The 17169-nt window shown below is 50.0% G+C and overlaps 1 protein-coding gene across 2 annotated transcripts in view; it reads left to right on the forward strand.

The window, feature by feature from the left end:
- Nucleotides 1–17169, forward strand: part of gria1a (glutamate receptor, ionotropic, AMPA 1a) — a 55627-nt gene that overhangs the window by 13512 nt on the left and 24946 nt on the right. For both annotated transcript variants that reach the window (XM_027024069.2, XM_027024067.2), the window contains exons 4-10: nt 1069–1253; nt 3605–3658; nt 12831–12980; nt 13219–13386; nt 14207–14311; nt 14498–14608; nt 16389–16595. In XM_027024069.2, the coding sequence (XP_026879870.2) occupies nt 1069–1253; nt 3605–3658; nt 12831–12980; nt 13219–13386; nt 14207–14311; nt 14498–14608; nt 16389–16595 (980 nt within the window). The remainder of the gene's footprint in view (nt 1–1068; nt 1254–3604; nt 3659–12830; nt 12981–13218; nt 13387–14206; nt 14312–14497; nt 14609–16388; nt 16596–17169) is intronic.

The raw sequence follows: 17169 nt of genomic DNA on the forward strand, positions 1-17169 counted from the left end.
GCAAATTTAAGAGAAAACTGGATGGTCATAAAGCACAATGTCATTCCTTGACAACAGGAAGTTTATTGTGCAGCTCTGAATGTGTCACTCAGCACAAGCAGATTATAAAAGCACTTACTTGGAGCGCTGAGTGTTTTCTTTCTGGATGTGTTAGTCACAAGTTCTGTTTCACACGCTCTCAATTCTAAGAGCCGTGGAGAGGACCGGACACGGAATGAGGACAGACGGCTGCCTCAACGTCAGAGCGTCAGCCATCCTTACACCGAATATCAAAGATTTTGTTTAATGGACCCATTCTTCTCTCCCAGCAATCAGAGCCTAATCAGCCAGTGGTCTGATCACTGGGACACGGTGCGAATAGCAATGAGAAATCACTGAGGCCAGTCTGGAGGGCAAGCTGATTGGTCTGTGTTTGGCTGAATACGACGTCTCTCTGTGCCCGTAAACCTCATGTCAGAATCAATGGCCTGGCTAATCAGGCCCTGGTTCCTGCCTGGGTTTAATTATCCACACCCTCGCTCCCCTGATCACTCCCAGCAGCAAAAGCAGCAAAGCAGCTCCAGGGCTTCCCAGTACACGGAGGTCCAAGTATGAGATACACTCCCCGGCCCCAGAGTTGGAGTGCATATAGCATCCTCTGTGGTGCAGAATTCCAGTTAGACATTCACGTCTGCGTGGTGGCAGAATGTACAGACGCTGCTACAGAACTCCGGCCTCTCCGCTCTTCCGGATAAACTTGTGTCTGGCAGCACTGTGCCACTACCATGTCAGACTTGCTGCTGCGTGAATATGGTCAGCTAAACAGATACAACTAGGGCAGAAGTGAGCCGTGCTCAGACACCAACCAGTGATGTGGCAGAGCGGCTGGCTTACCAGTTGTGCATGCCACCAGTTGGACTTTATTTGTACATGTATAAAATTCACCTTAAAGTTAGGTGTATGTAATTATATACGTAATAATCTGGGACATGTGTGGAGTCTTTCATGTGGAGGACAGTGTTTCAACATGCCATGCCGGGTTTTACCGCTCTGAGCACGTCTCTATAAAGAACTTTTTTTCTGTTACAGGACTGACAGTTCTGCAGAAGGTTCTGGATACGGCAGCAGAGCAGAACTGGCTGGTGACCTCGGTGAATGTGGAGACCATGACAGAGGCATCCTTCCTCAAAGTCTTTCAGGACCTGGACAAGCGGAAGGAAGGGCAAATCATCATCGACTGCGAACTAGAGCGCCTCACCTCCATACTGAAGAAGGTAACCAGGGAGACGTGTGCTCCCATTGCCGCCACATTCCGGCTTGTGCAGTCGAGGATGTTTTTCCAGGGAACACACCTGACCCATGTGACGTCCGCTGCCTGTCTGAATTGGACGGCTGGGATTGCAGTGCCAGCCCATGTGCCTCGAGCCCTGACTTAAAATACATCCCAGAGTGCTCAGTGTGAGCCAGTGTGTGTGGTTATCAGCTCAGTGTGAGCCAGTGTGAGTGGTTATCAGCTCAGTGTGGGCCAGTGTGTGTGGTTATCAGCTCAGTATGGGCCAGTGTGTGGGGTTATCAGCTCAGTGTGAGCCAGTGTGTGTGGTTATCACCTCAGTGTGAGCCAGTGTGTGTGGTTATCACCTCAGTGTGGGCCAGTGTGTGGGGTTATCAGCTCAGTGTGAGTAAGTGTGTGTGGTTATCAGCTCAGTGTGAGCCAGTGTGTGTGGTTATCAGCTCAGTGTGAGTAAGTGTGTGTGGTTATCAGCTCAGTGTGGGCCAGTGTGTGTGGTTATCAGCTCAGTGTAGGCCAGTGTGTGGGGTTAGCAGCTCATCCCACCTCTTCCTCCCTCACACTGTGAAGGATGTGCAGAGATTAATGACACACCAATGACATGTGCAGCCAGCCAGGGCAGGACAATATTCCCCATCACCTCAGAGGAGAAGAAGGAAGTGTCCCGTCCCGAATCCTTTTCCCGTCATAATTCGGAACTCTCGGCTATACATCCCATGCCGAATCAAAACCCACAAAAGCCATTTGTCTCACATGTGAATTTTATTTATGTATTTATTTATTTATTTTCCAGCAACATTAATCATCATCTCAGTTTGCACATTGACGTAAATGTGTCACCATTGGCTAACAAGCTTTTTTTCGTCTGCTGGTACCTTTCATTGGATCCGTTAGTGAGATCAGCCGAGGACAGTTCTTTGTGTGCTTACACAACCGATCAGTGTCAGCAGCTATTTTCAGATATTTTGAAGACAGAATCCCACTCGTGGAGGTCTGTCTGAGGAGGGCGTCTCTCCCCCTCGTGGAGGTCTGTCTGAGGAGGGTGTGTCTCCTGCTCCATTCCAGCGGTGCGTGTGTCAGGTCAGCAGGGCCTCCATTGCTGTTGGCACTGGTTTTGCCGCCCTGGAGCTGAAGGGGGGCGGAGCTGTGTGAATCTTTTGTTGAGGTCGGCGTTAATAACTAATGTCACTGTCTGTCGTGGCCGCGAGCTAGCATCTCACATGCACACATACACACACACACACACACACACACACACACACACATGCACGCACACACACACACAGCTAGCGTCTGCTCTCACTGTGGCGGTCACAGGACTGGGATGAGCTCGGTTAGCCTTCAGCGCCACAGAAACCCAAACGTCCACATGCATGCACACACTGAAACGCAAACACACCGAGCCGTGTGCACATCAGCGCGTGCGCACACACACACACACACACACACACATACATTCCCCTTTCTCTTGTACATACCTACCTACATTCGTACACGCACAAACACACACACACACAGTGTGCTGCTCTGAAAGATCACGCACCTGGCAGGTTGGGCAGGATGAAGGATTTGGAGCGTTAGCGTGTCCCCCCTCCATTAGCGTATGACTCACTGTTTTTCCACTACTCTGGCCGTCTCTGTGGAAACAGAAGCTTTCTGAACCCTCCTATTGCCCTCTTACCAGCCAGAGTACGCGTGCCTCTCCTCTGCAAAATATAACGCACTCCTGCGTCATGGTAAAGATTCTCGCCATTACTGTCGTTCAGAAGAGCTTCACGTGTAAAACAGCATGTGTGGTAATCGTCAACATTTGTTGAACAAACACAGGTGCCTCTTTCCTGTGACGCGTTTCTAAAAACTGGCCCGGGGTTTTAAGCCTGTGCATGCCTGGCTGGATGACTCCATCTTGGCTCCCAGCCTTTAAGAGGGTCCGAGGCTCCCCGTGTGCCCCGCCCACCCCAGACAACCTGTCACAGCAGCCCTTCCCACCACAGATCATCGCAGTCAAACAGAGAATCTGTAGTAATCGTATCAATCGATATGATCAGATTTCAGGTAAATGAAGCCATGCACAAATATATGACGAATCCTCCTTCAACCTCAAATTTTCATACAGGTTTATTTGTGCAAATTTCAGTAAATTGGTAGGGGAGGGGTTGATCTGATCTGGTGATTTGGTCATATACTATTATTCTTATTGCTAATTGAAAAACTTCAGGCTTTTAGCAATAGGATGTTTAGTAATTGATTAATGAGTGTTTATTACTGGTGATTACTAGTGATTGCATCATTCTGTAGAGCTTTTCTTCATCTATTTCTTGTATTGTTCTCTTGTAGATTATTGAACTGGGGAAGAACATGAAGAGTTACCACTACATACTGGCCAACCTGGTGAGTTCCCAGCACGTTGAACTAATTGGTGTAACGTTTCCCATTCAGCCAGTCTCATCAAAGATACGCCCCATTTATCCACGGATTCAACAGGAATGAACACGCTCACTAACTGAGGTTTTGCAATGCTGTAATTATTTACTGAATGGTCAGAGAGGGGGGCTGCATGCACAATTGTGTACTTGTAGAGTGTGTGTGTGTGTGTGTGTGTGTGAGAGGGAGAGAGACAGAATGACAGAGTGCAGTAGTAAACTGGTGACACTGTCTACCGTCTCTGTCTGTAGGCAGCCTCGCGCACAACAATGGGTCAGGAAATTGATTTAAATTGAAGCGATATTAATTGCTGCATTAATAGGCCGACGCACTCATGAATGGCACGTTGCTTGGAGATTTCACATTACTGCTGACTAGTGCTCCTGCATGCGGTTGTAAATTATAAACGATAACACGTGTCGCGGTTAACTCCGGGTTTCATAATGGCCAGATTTTTTTAAGAAGTGAATTCAAATCACTTTCGCTGTCTTTGCTTGGTGCTTCTGGAGAGAGAGAGAGAGAGAGAGAGAGAGAGAGAGAGAGAGAGAGGGAGGGAGAGAGGAAGAGAGAGGGAGGAAGAGAGGGAGAGAGAGGAAGAGAGGGAGAGAGAGGGAGGAAGAGAGGGAGAGAGAGAGAGAGAGAGAGGGAGGGAGAGAGAGAGGGAGAGAGAGGAAGAGAGAGAGAAAGAGAGGGAGAGAGAGAGAGAGAGAGAGGAAGAGAGAGAGAGAGAGAGAGAGAGAGAGAGTGACAGGCTGCAGCCAAGAAGGGTGAATGTATGAAAAGCTTCCTCCCCGGGTTCGAGGGCTCTATGCGGTTTCGACGGCAACGGACCCCGGCCCACTGCACCACATTTACGGGGACACAGAGCATGAAAAGATACAACTTCCCCTCCACCGGCCGGTCCAAGCACCTGCCGTCAGAGAGGGGAGGACGAGGAGCTTGGGGAGGGAGGAAGGTTTAGTGTTGGCCTAGTCTCTGGTGCCTCGACGTTCAGCTGCGCTCCTGCTGGGGTGTCACTTGTCGTGTAAGGGGTGGAGGGGGAGTGTTGGGGTGGATGGGATGCCATCCCACACCCACCACCCCTCCCCATCTCCCCAGCACATGGAGGGGCTCGATGAGGTGGAACGGAAGACGCTGTGCACTCAAAAACCTGCGTCCTCGACATTTTCGTGGCAGGCGATTGTCATAAGAATAGAGATTTTGACGGGGAGAGTGAGGCAGGGGAGCGTGAGGCAGGGGAGAGTGAGCGTGAGACCACACAGCTGTAGCTCCTGGAGTTTGTGCTGCTTCTTTGTGCTCCGGCAGCTGTCCTCTCCACACACACTCCCCTCCCTGCCCCCTCCACACACACTCCCCTCCCTGCCCCCTCCACACACACTCCCCTTCCTGCCCCCTCCACACACACTCCCCACCCTGCCCTCTCCACACACACTCCCCTCCCTGCCCCCTCCACACACACTCCCCTCCCTGCCCCCTCCACACACACTCCCCTTCCTGCCCCCTCCACACACACTCCCCACCCTGCCCTCTCCACACACACTCCCCACCCTGCCCTCTCCACACACACTCCCCTCCCTGCCCCCTCCACACACACTCCCCTCCCTGCCCCCTCCACACACACTCCCCTTCCTGCCCCCTCCACACACACTCCCCACCCTGCCCTCTCCACACACACTCCCCTCCCTGCCCCCTCCACACACACTCCCCACCCTGCCCTCTCCACACACACTCCCCTCCCTGCCCCCTCCACACACACTCCCCTTCCTGCCCTCTCCACACACACTCCCCTCCCTGCCCTCTCCACACACACTCCCCTCCCTGCCCCCTCCACACACACTCCCCTCCCTGCCCTCTCCACACACACTCCCCTCCCTGCCCTCTCCACACACTCCCCTCCCTGCCCCCTCCACACACACTCCCCTCCCTGCCCTCTCCACACACACTCCCCTCCCTGCCCTCTCCACACACACTCCCCTCCCTGCCCCTCCACACACTCCCCTCCCTGCCCTCTCCACACACACTCCCCTCCCTGCCCCCTCTACACACTCCCCTTCCTGCCCCCTCCACACACTCCTCTCCCTGCCCCCTCCACACACACTCCCCTCCCTGCCCCCTCTGCACACACACTCCCCTCCCTGCCCCCTCTGCACACACTCCCCTCCCTGCCCCCTCCACACACACACTCCCCTCCCTGCCCCCTCTGCACACACTCCCCTCCCTGCCCCCTCCACACACACACTCCCCTCCCTGCCCCCTCCACACACTCCCCTCCCTGCCCTCTCCACACACGCTCCCCTCCCAACGGAGCCCACGGCTGAAGCTCCAAGCTGAGGCCACATACAGTCTTGAGGCAAGAGTGCAAGTCCATGCAACCGCCCACAGCTTCCACGCAGTCCTGACTCAGCCTGGGTCCATCTTCCTGCTCCTCACCCCGCCCCCTCTTCCTGCCCCGCGCCCTCTTCCTGCCCCGCCCCCTCTCCACTGATGCTCACTCCTTCAGCTGTGATTCAGACCGAGCTCCTGTGCTTCTCAGCCTGCTTCCTGAGCCTCAGAAGTCCTGTAATTCCTCCCTTCCTCCACACTCTGATCCATCCCACACCCAACAACAAGCTGATCAAAGCCTCGGCTCTATCCAGACACTCTTGTGCATGTGCTCTGTTGGGAAGTGTGTGTGTTTGATGCCTTTTTTCTCCTTTTGTCATGTTACATTTTTCACAAGTGTGTGTGTTTGATGCCTTTTTTCTCCTTTTGTCATGTTACATTTTTCACAAGTGTGTGTGTGTTCGTCTCTGTGTGTGTCCGACCACCTCCAGGGTAGGACATCACTTCCGCATCACATACTCTTTCTCTTCTTTTCTATTTATCCATTTCTTTAGCATTAAGCTCACGGTTCGTTCTTAAACCTTGAAGACACATGCAAAGCTTCTTATGTACTGATATAGTCTGTAATGTGTAAAGGAGTGAGTCTGTACTGTGTGTGTGAGTCTGTACTGTGTGTGTGAGTCTGTACTGTGTGTGCGTCTGTACTGTGTGTGAGTCTGTAATGTGTGTGAGTCTGTACTGTGTGTGAGTCTGTACTGTGTGTGTGAGTCTGTACTGTGTGTGAGTCTGTACTGTGAGTGTGCGTCTGTAATGTGAATGTGTGAGTCTGTACTGTGAGTGCGTCTGTACTGTGTGTGAGTCTGTACTGTGAGTGTGCGTCTGTAATGTGAATGTGTGAGTCTGTACTGTGTGTGTGAGTCTGTACTGTGTGTGAGTCTGTACTGTGTGTGAGTCTGTACTGTGAGTGTGCGTCTGTAATGTGAATGTGTGAGTCTGTACTGTGACTGTGTGAGTCTGTACTGTGTGTGAGTCTGTACTGTGAGTGTGCGTCTGTAATGTGAATGTGTGAGTCTGTACTGTGAGTGTGCGTCTGTACTGTGTGTGAGTCTGTACTGTGAGTGTGCGTCTGTAATGTGAATGTGTGAGTCTGTACTGTGTGTGTGAGTCTACTGTGAGTGTGTGCATCTGTACTGTGTGTGAGTCTGTACTGTGAGTGTGTGAGTCTGTACTGTGTGTGTGAGTCTGCACTGTGAGTGTGCGTCTGTACTGTGAATGTGTGAGTCTGTACTGTGTGAGTCTACTGTGAGTGTGTGCATCTGTACTGTGTGAACGTCTGTACTGTGAGTGTGAGTCTGTACTGTGAGTGTGAGTCTGTACTGTGTGTGTTTGCATCTGTACTGTGTGTGTGCATCTGTACTGTGTGTGTGAGTGTACTGTGTGTGTGCATCTGTACTGTGTGTGAGTCTGTACTGTGAGTGTGTGCATCTGTACTGTGAGTGTGAGTCTGTACTGAGTGTGTGCATCTGTACTGTGTGTGTGAGTCTGTACTGTGAGTGTGTGCATCTGTACTCTGAGTCTGTACTGTGTGAGTGTACTGTGTGTGTGTGCATCTGTACTCTGTGAGTGTGTGCATCTGTACTGTGTGTCTGTACTGTGAGTGTGAGTCTGTAATGTGAATGTGTGAGTCTGTACTGTGTGTGAGTCTGTACTGTGTGTGTGAGTCTACTGTGTGTGAGTCTGTACTGTGAGTGTGCGTCTGTAATGTGAATGTGTGAGTCTGTACTGTGAGTGTGCGTCTGTACTGTGTGTGAGTCTGTACTGTGAGTGTGCGTCTGTAATGTGAATGTGTGAGTCTGTACTGTGTGTGTGAGTCTGTACTGTGTGTGAGTCTGTACTGTGTGTGAGTCTGTACTGTGAGTGTGCGTCTGTAATGTGAATGTGTGAGTCTGTACTGTGACTGTGTGAGTCTGTACTGTGTGTGTGAGTCTGTACTGTGTGTGAGTCTGTACTGTGTGTGAGTCTGTACTGTGAGTGTGCGTCTGTAATGTGAATGTGTGAGTCTGTACTGTGAGTGTGCGTCTGTACTGTGTGTGAGTCTGTACTGTGAGTGTGCGTCTGTAATGTGAATGTGTGAGTCTGTACTGTGTGTGTGAGTCTACTGTGAGTGTGTGCATCTGTACTGTGTGTGAGTCTGTACTGTGAGTGTGTGAGTCTGTACTGTGTGTGTGAGTCTGCACTGTGAGTGCACGTCTGTACTGTGAGTGTGCGTCTGTACTGTGAATGTGTGAGTCTGTACTGTGTGAGTCTACTGTGAGTGTGTGCATCTGTACTGTGTGTGCATCTGTACTGTGAGTGTGAGTCTGTACTGTGTGAACGTCTGTACTGTGAGTGTGAGTCTGTACTGTGAGTGTGAGTCTGTACTGTGTGTGTTTGCATCTGTACTGTGTGTGTGCATCTGTACTGTGTGTGTGAGTGTACTGTGTGTGTGCATCTGTACTGTGTGTGAGTCTGTACTGTGAGTGTGTGCATCTGTACTGTGAGTGTGAGTCTGTACTGAGTGTGTGCATCTGTACTGTGTGTGTGAGTCTGTACTGTGAGTGTGTGCATCTGTACTCTGAGTCTGTACTGTGTGAGTGTACTGTGTGTGTGTGCATCTGTACTCTGTGAGTGTGTGCATCTGTACTGTGTGTCTGTACTGTGAGTGTGAGTCTGTACTGAGTGTGTGCATTTGTATTGTGTGTGCATTTGTACTCTGTGTGTGCGTCTGTACTGTGAGTGTGTGCATCTGTACTGTGAGTGAGTCTGTACTGTGTGTGCATCTGTACTCTGTGAGTGTGTGTCTGTACTGTGTGTGTGTGCAGCTGTACTCTGAGTGTGTGCGTCTGTACTGTGAGTGTGAGTCTGTACTGTGAGTGTGTGCATCTGTACTCTGTGAGTGTGTGTCTGTACTGTGTGTGTGTCTGTACTGTGAGTGTGAGTCTGTAGTGTGTATGTGAGCCTCTACTGTTTGAGTGTGTGAGTCTGTACTGTGAGTGTGTGAGCCTGTACTGTGAGTGTGTGAGTCTGTACTGTGAGTGTGTGAGCCTGTACTGTGTGAGTGTGCGTCTGTACTCTGTGAGTGTGTGTCTGTACTGTGTGTGAGTCTGTAATGTGAGTGTGTGAGCCTCTACTGTGTGAGTGTGTGAGTCTGTACTGTGTGTGAGCCTGTACTGTGTGAGTGTACATCTGTACTCTGTGAGTGTGTGCGTCTGTACTGTGAGTGTGAGTCTATACTGTGTGTGTGTCTGTACTGTGAGTGTGAGTCTGTAGTGTGTGTGTGAGCCTCTACTGTTTGAGTGTGTGAGTCTGTACTGTGAGTGTGTGAGCCTGTACTGTGTGAGTGTGTGAGTCTGTACTGTGAGTGTGAGCCTGTACTGTGTGAGTGAGTGTGTGAGCCTGTACTGTGTGAGTGTGTGAGTCTGTACTGTGAGTGTGAGCCTGTACTGTGTGAGTGAGTGTGCGTCTGTACTCTGAGTGTGTGTCTGTACTGTGTGTGAGTCTGTACTGTGAGTGTGTGTATCTGTACTGTGTGAGGGTGTCATTGTGTGTAACATGCTAAACAGCAGGGTGGGGTGCCAGCTGCCGTGAGACAGACAGCCTAAACCACGCAGTAGTGGGTGGAGATGAGTGCTAACTTACTGTTGGCCCGAGTGACGCAGGAGGCAAAACAGGACGCAGAGACCCCTTCGACGTTTAGAGACGTTTAATAACATAGAACATACAGGACAAGGTTGGCACTCACACAAAACACAAACGGTGAACATTCTCACATTTACACCGTGAACATTAATAATGCTGAAAAAGGCTAAGAAACATTAACGACATCTACATTTACATCTACAACAACATCGACAATGACCCACACCGAGGTACACATTAACTGGGGTTTAAATAGACGGACACACACGTCACGATTAACCCCATGCAGGTGTGTGTCCTTACGGAGGGCGTGGCCACAAACAGACGTGGTTCCCCCTGCACGCGGTGGGCCGTACCAAGTGACTCGTGGGGGGGAGCGTTCCATGACAGAAACACTGAGTAGCTCTCAGTACAAAACCAGCTTTGCCTGGTTGATTACTGAGATGGTACAGAGATGGTACAGACAGAAAAAATCACCATAGAAAATAATCAGGAAATGTGATTGTTTTCTGCAGTCCCGTTTTGTTATAGCTGACTTGATAAAAGGTTGTGTTGTGTGGTTCATTGTTAATTCCGAAACAGAAATGGAACATATTGCAATTGTTTCAGTTACTATGGTATGCAATAAAGAAAATGTTATGTGGGTAGGTGTATATGTGTGTTTGAGTGTGTGTGTGGGGGGAATATGTGTGTGTCTATGTGTGTTCTGAGTGTGTATGTGGGGGTGTGTGTGGGGTGGGGGGTATGTGTGTTCTGTGTGTATGTGTGTGTGTGGGGGGGGTCTGTATGTGTGTTATGTGTGTGTATGTGTGTGTGTGTGTGCGCGTGTGCGCGTGTCTGTATGTGCGTATGTGTATGTTTGTATGTGCGTATGTGAGTATATGGGTATGTGTGTGTGTGTGTGTGTGTGTGGATATGTGTGTATGTACGTATGTGTGTATGTGTGTTCTGTATGTCTGTGTGTGTGTATGTGTGTATGCGTGTATCTGTATATGTGCGCATGTGTATGTGTGTATGTGTATGTTTGTATGTGTGTATGTGTGTATGTGAGTATATGGGTATGTGAGTATATGCGTATGTGTGTGGGGGGTATGTGCGTGTGTGTGTGTGTGTGTGTGTAGTGAGAAGCTGTATGACAGTGGGACACTTGTTCCGGGTGTGTGTGTTGTGTAAGAGGTCGACAGGCAGATGTTCTCAGGTCTGCAACAACATGCTGATTCTCGTGGGGAAAACACAATCAGAGGTCAGAGGTCAGAGGTCAGACAGTGGCCTATGTAGTGCCAGACAAGAACAGACACTTACAATCAGACACTCTGAGCCAAACCAAGTCAATGACTTACAATCACACACACTCCTACAGCTAGGAAATAGAGCAGCCTCTCTCTGACTCTCTCATTATATTCACACACACACACACACACACACACACAGAGGAAACAGAAACAGAGGAAGGGGGGTTGCCTGTACTACTTGTCTGGTTTCAAAGACACAATTCCTCTAAATATATTTCCAGGGTGAAACAGTTCATTCTGACATTGTCACCTTGTTCTTCTAAACATAGTAATTAATTACATGAGAAGGACGTTTCTCACAAGCTGCATGGGATTTTCCTTAGCGCTGTGATTTCGCCTCACACAGAGACAGTGCTCAGTGTGCACTGGCTGCCAGCAGATCACTATATCACTTTGTCTTCACAAGGAGTCACTTTTTATACTATGAAACAATGCGTATTTTTACCACGAGAAGTCACACAGATGGGTGGCTCGTGTATGAGCGCTCACGCGCACATACGGAAGATGTCAGCTTCCGTATACATCTGGCTGTGCTGGGAGACACATATCACTAAACTGAATGAGTAGTCTGATCCATGACTGGTTCCAGGTATATTTATATCTCAGTGACACACACAAATAAAACACACACACACACACACACACACACACACACACACACACACACATACACACACACTCGTAACATAGCCAAGGAGAGCTTCTAGAAGGAAGCTGTAACATTAAACTGCGTAAACTCACCAACATATCTGCTGTTTTCTGCTCTGCGCTAAAACCCGCATGGCAAAGCTGTGTGTCGGGGCAGAGCCACGCGCCACCACGCGCAGCCTCCACCGACGCGGACACCACAGTGGCACGTGTGCTTTAATTACAGTAATATTCAGCAGCAGTGTTACAGCATGCAGTGGGATTTCAGGTTTAGAATAGCACTGCAGTGTTAGAGGTACTGGAACACTGAGGTGGAGGTAGGTGAACAATAACAGACCTCTGTCCACCATCCCAAGAGCCACACCCAATTTTTCACCCAACCTGACGCGTTGCACATGAGCTGTTCCAAAACCCCACCCACCCCTCACACCCTCACACCCTCACACTCCCACACCCCACACTCTCAGCCACTGTAAGAGCACACAGCGCACACACTAACTGTGCCAAGCAGCTTAATAAAGCGCCCTTAGCCTTGGTGCTCTCTGCTAAAGAGCCGTGCACTTCAGCGCTGAGGCAAGAGTCACGGTGAGTCCCGGGTCACGGCGTTCAGGAGCACTGCAGGCTGATTAGCTGGCCAAGAGGCACTTATGTTAACAATAACAGCGGGATTATGAACGAACATCCGACAGCTTCTGCCAACAGCCCCCCCAACCCCGCGCTAGGCCCCGCACCACCTCCGGCTTTCGGCGAGGACGAGAGGCCCGAGACCCGTCGGACGAGCTGCCGTGAGAGAATGGGAGGGATTAGCTTTTAGTTCATTAGGTGACCGGGACGGACGTTTTCTCCGGCTTGACCCAAGCGTTGCCATGGCGTCGTGCGGTCTGGCGCTCTCTTCAGAGCCTGCCGTCGCCACTGCAAATCAGCACCAACTTCTGCTAAGTGCACAAATTGGGCTTATAACAATAGCGGAAATTTCATATTCTTTTGTTTGCGCCAGAGCAGAACGATTCCCCGCGTGGCCGCGCTCCTTCAGCGGGGTGGGCAGCTGGAATCCCCAGCTTGTGTCTTTTGAAGGCTACAGGCCACTTTTCCCACCCTATGCACCTGCAATTTTACCGCATTTTAATCCTGAATTCCTGCCAGACGGAACTTACCATATGAATGGGTTATTTAGTTTTGTTCCCCTGCTTTTCTTCCAGGGGTTTCTGGACATCGACCTGACGGAGTTTAAGAGAGGCGAGGCCAACGTGACTGGCTTCCAGCTGGTGAACTACACCGACCAGAACATCAGCAGAATAAGACAGCAGTGGATGGACTTCGACAACAAAGTCCCCAAGAGGCCGTTGAAGGTACGACTCGGCGGCCCTGCTGGATCAGTGAGTCATGCTCGCTACGCAGAACAAAACTGCGCCATGTGAGGCAAGATTAGAGTGAATCAGAACGAGAGAACTCAAGAACTTTTCCAGCGAGCAGCGAGCCAGACTCAGAGCTCGATTACCGATACACTCTCCCGTGTGTTTACGGTTTCCCCATGTTCTCGTTAGCGTCTCTGTTATGTTGTCATGACGAGTAGCCATCTTCCCACAGTACACAGGGGCGCTCACATACGATGGCGTCAAAGTGATGTCCACAGCCTTCCAGAACCTTCGACGGCAGAGGATTGACATTTCACGCCGTGGCAACGCTGGGGAATGCCTGGCCAATCCGCCAGCCCCCTGGGGCCAAGGCATCGACATTCAGAGAGCCCTACAGCAGGTGCTCTCCCTTCAGGCAATCACACACACACACACACACACACACTCCTGCTATGACAAACACAAAGATACAAACTGGCTATAATGCACACACACACATGCACACACACACATGCGCGCACACACACACACACACACACACACACACACACATGCACACACACACACACACACACACAGTGCAATACACTGTCACACATAAATCATCTCGCACATATGACTGGCATAGATTCAAATCTATTCTGAGAGGCTGGAACAGAACAGTGAGAAACAAATTACATCTCTCTTGTGTCTCATCAGGTACATGTTGATTGGGCAAAGAGAACATCGCAATCAAATATGACACAGTGGGTAGAGACCAAATACTGGTGGCAATAAACCCTTATGTTGGTCATAATAATTTATGACAAGATTTATTTTCAGATAGATACAAGAGAGAAGGAACACCTGACTGTTTCACAAGCCTAGAGCAGATTTATGCCTCATGCTGATGGTGTCCTATAAAAATACAACCACAAAGGAGAAAAGCTGACAGGACTTAGGATCCAGGACTGTGGCTGTCCAAAAGAAGCCTCTGAGTAGAGACATTTTGGCCTTTTATCTAAAAAGCCACCCAGAAAGTAACGCCCGAGAAAAGAAAAAAAGAAAACTATATGTCTGAGGTGCCAGGGTCAGGCTCGGAGGCGGGGCTATGAAAGAGCTGAGCCAATCAGCATCGGAGGCGGACGGTTGAGCCTGACGTGCAAGAAAGAAAGTAGGAAAGATCTCTTTTATCTCTCTGACTGACCGAACCCGCTGCTCCGGGGTTTTTGTTCCCACAGGTCCGGATCGAGGGTTTGACGGGGCACATCCAGTTTAACGAGAAAGGCCGACGGACCAACTACACCGTCAGCGTGATGGAGCTGAAGGCCACAGGGCCAAAGAAAGTAAGGGCGGAGGTTTGAGCCGCACGGTGCACCTTAAATAAAGACTCCACCCACTGCTTGGCTCACAGTCGGGCTGGCCAGCTTGCTAATGTAATTGAGGGGTTTAGAGCATCGCACTGAGGGCTGGTGGAGGGGGTTTGCCATCCCACACGACCGTTTCTTGTCACTGATTTGATTCGGTGTCAGGTGGGGTACTGGAACGAGGATGAGAAGTTTGTGAGCACGTCGGCCTACTTCCCCGGCAGCAACGGGACGAACGGACTCCAGAATCGCACCTACATCGTCACCACCATCCTGGTATGCCTCCTGCGCCTCCGACCCAAGCTCATCCTCCAAAGGGATATAGCGGAGCGGCCGAGGTGGCCGGAACCGTTTGAAGCGTCCGCGTGTCGGGATTGTGCCGCCATGTTGCTGGTGGTAGGAGGACGTCATTTATCTATTGTTTTCTAAGTTTGGAAAACGGGAGGTGACATTCTGCGCCCTGCACGCCCCCGCAGACGTGCAGATCCGCTGCGGCCCGCGGCCAGCGAGAGCGACACCCGTGTTCTGCTCTCCCGGGCCCGGACCTTCTCGGCTGATTGAATTCTCAGCAGATGCTGAAAAATTGGATTTCATCCTCTGCTCCCTCCTCCCGTTCAGCCGAGCAGAGCTTTCAGCAAACCGCTCACATCACACGCTCGGCAGGGCGCCTACTCGCCAGCCCAGCGGAGAGGTTAAGCTGGCCCGCAGAACAGAGATGTAGAGACAGGGGAGGGGCGTCTTACACAAGAGCCACACAGGGACATAGAGCAGGCTGGAATATGCAGTATGTCCTATAGGGTCTGATATACAGTAGTATGTCTTACAGGGTCTGATATAAAGTAGTATGTTCTATAGGGTCTCATACCGTGTGTCCTACAGGGTCTGATATACAGTAGTATGTCCTACAGGGTCTGATATACAGTAGTATGTCCTATAGGGTCTGATACCGTGTGTCCTACAGGGTCTGATATACAGTAGTATGTCCTACAGGGTCTGATATATAGTAGTATGTCTTACAGGGTCTGATATAAAGTAGTATGTTCTATAGGGTCTGATACCGTGTGTCCTACAGGGTCTGATATACAGTAGTATGTCCTACAGGGTCTGATATATAGTAGTATGTGTTACAGGGTCTGATATAAAGTAGTATGTTCTATAGGGTCTGATACAATGTGTCCTACAGGGTCTGATATACAGTAATATGTCCTATAGGCTCTGATATACATTAGTATGTCCTATAGGATCTGATACCGTGTGTCCTACAGGGTCTGATATACAGTAGTATGTCCTATACGGTCTGATACCGTGTGTCCTACAGGGTCTGATATACAGTAGTATGTCCTACAGGGTCTGATATACAATAGTATGTTCTATAGGGTCTGATGCAATGTGTCCTACAAGGTCTGTTATACAGTAGTATGTCCTACAGGGTCTGATATACAGTAGTATGCCCTATAGGGTCTGATACCGTATGTCCTACAGGGTTTGTTTGGCAAGGGAGTTTGGGATGGTAGTTTTGTTGAGGACACACCATCTCAAATATGGACTAATATTGACTATGAAGTTTATACTCTGTGTGTTCAATAGTGTTCATTTGTGTTTGATTAATTTCTCGCTTTCTTTCTTTCTTTCTTAATGCTTGCTGTCCAGTGTTACTTTTTCAGGCTCAGCTGCAGTGAATGAAAAACCTCCAGTCGTGTTGTGCGGCCAGTAATCTCTGAAAGACGGCCAATCTTTCTGAGAGATAACAATTGCACTGCATCCCCAGGTAGAACTGCACTGTTCCCACCCTGCAGATTGCCAGCCCTTTCGTCATGAGCTTTGACGAAGCCAAACTGGGCTCCTCATCTGAAAATAAACCCATCAGATTCACAGGGTTGTGAGTGTCACAGCACCGGTTCACCTCTGCTCTGTCAAACTCTTCAAACCAGCTCCAGCCATCACACTTCTGCTCAAAAAACCGTGATTCACACGCCGCCGCCGTCCCGCTCGTAGTGCCCCATGTGGCCGGCGCTGGTATGACGCTGCCTCGTCTGCATCTCTGTCCCCGTCTCAGGAGTCCCCGTACGTAATGCTGAAGAAAAACCACGAGCAGCTGGTGGGCAACGACAAATACGAGGGATACTGTGTGGAGCTGGCGGCCGAGATCGCCAAGCACGTGGGATACCAGTACAAGCTCAAGATCGTGGCCGACGGCAAGTATGGAGCCCGGGATCCAGACACCAAGATGTGGAATGGGATGGTGGGGGAGCTCGTGTACGGAGTGAGTTACACGTCCCTTTTATTGTTCTTCCGTTTAGCGCTAAAGTACAAGTCTGTTTATACGCAGCTGCCACAGTTTCCCGTTTTCTTATCGACTTTGTTCATCTTTAATACGCGCCTCCAGATTCAAGCGTATAATCGTAAGCGCGGCCTAATGGCTCTCGCCTAATGGCTGGGTTTCATGATTTTATGGTGTGGCCACTAACTTCATGAATTATTTCCTCAGTAGCTCAGATTCCATGGAATGTGCTCCTGAGAGAGGAGTTTGGAAAGAACGAGAGGTTACAGGAAGTCAAGAGTATATTTACCTGGCACTTCATCTCCAAGGCCGTTTTCGTGTATTAGGCTATGGATTTGTGCCTTTACAGTACGACACCCTGAGGGATTTCATTAAAAATGATAGCGGACACGCTTCTCATTCCGGCTCTGTTTGGTGTTAAAAGGTCTCTGAGTAAAGAGCATCTTTAGAGTGTAAAAGCTGGACGTTAATGAAAAGCTGGATAATGATTTCATCAGTGCGTAAAAGGCTGTAGCCTCGCACAAGTCAGAACTCACGCTGCTGCTCGGTCATGTCT

Source organism: Electrophorus electricus, chromosome 12, assembly GCF_013358815.1.
Source record: "Electrophorus electricus isolate fEleEle1 chromosome 12, fEleEle1.pri, whole genome shotgun sequence".
NCBI lineage: Eukaryota > Metazoa > Chordata > Actinopteri > Gymnotiformes > Gymnotidae > Electrophorus > Electrophorus electricus.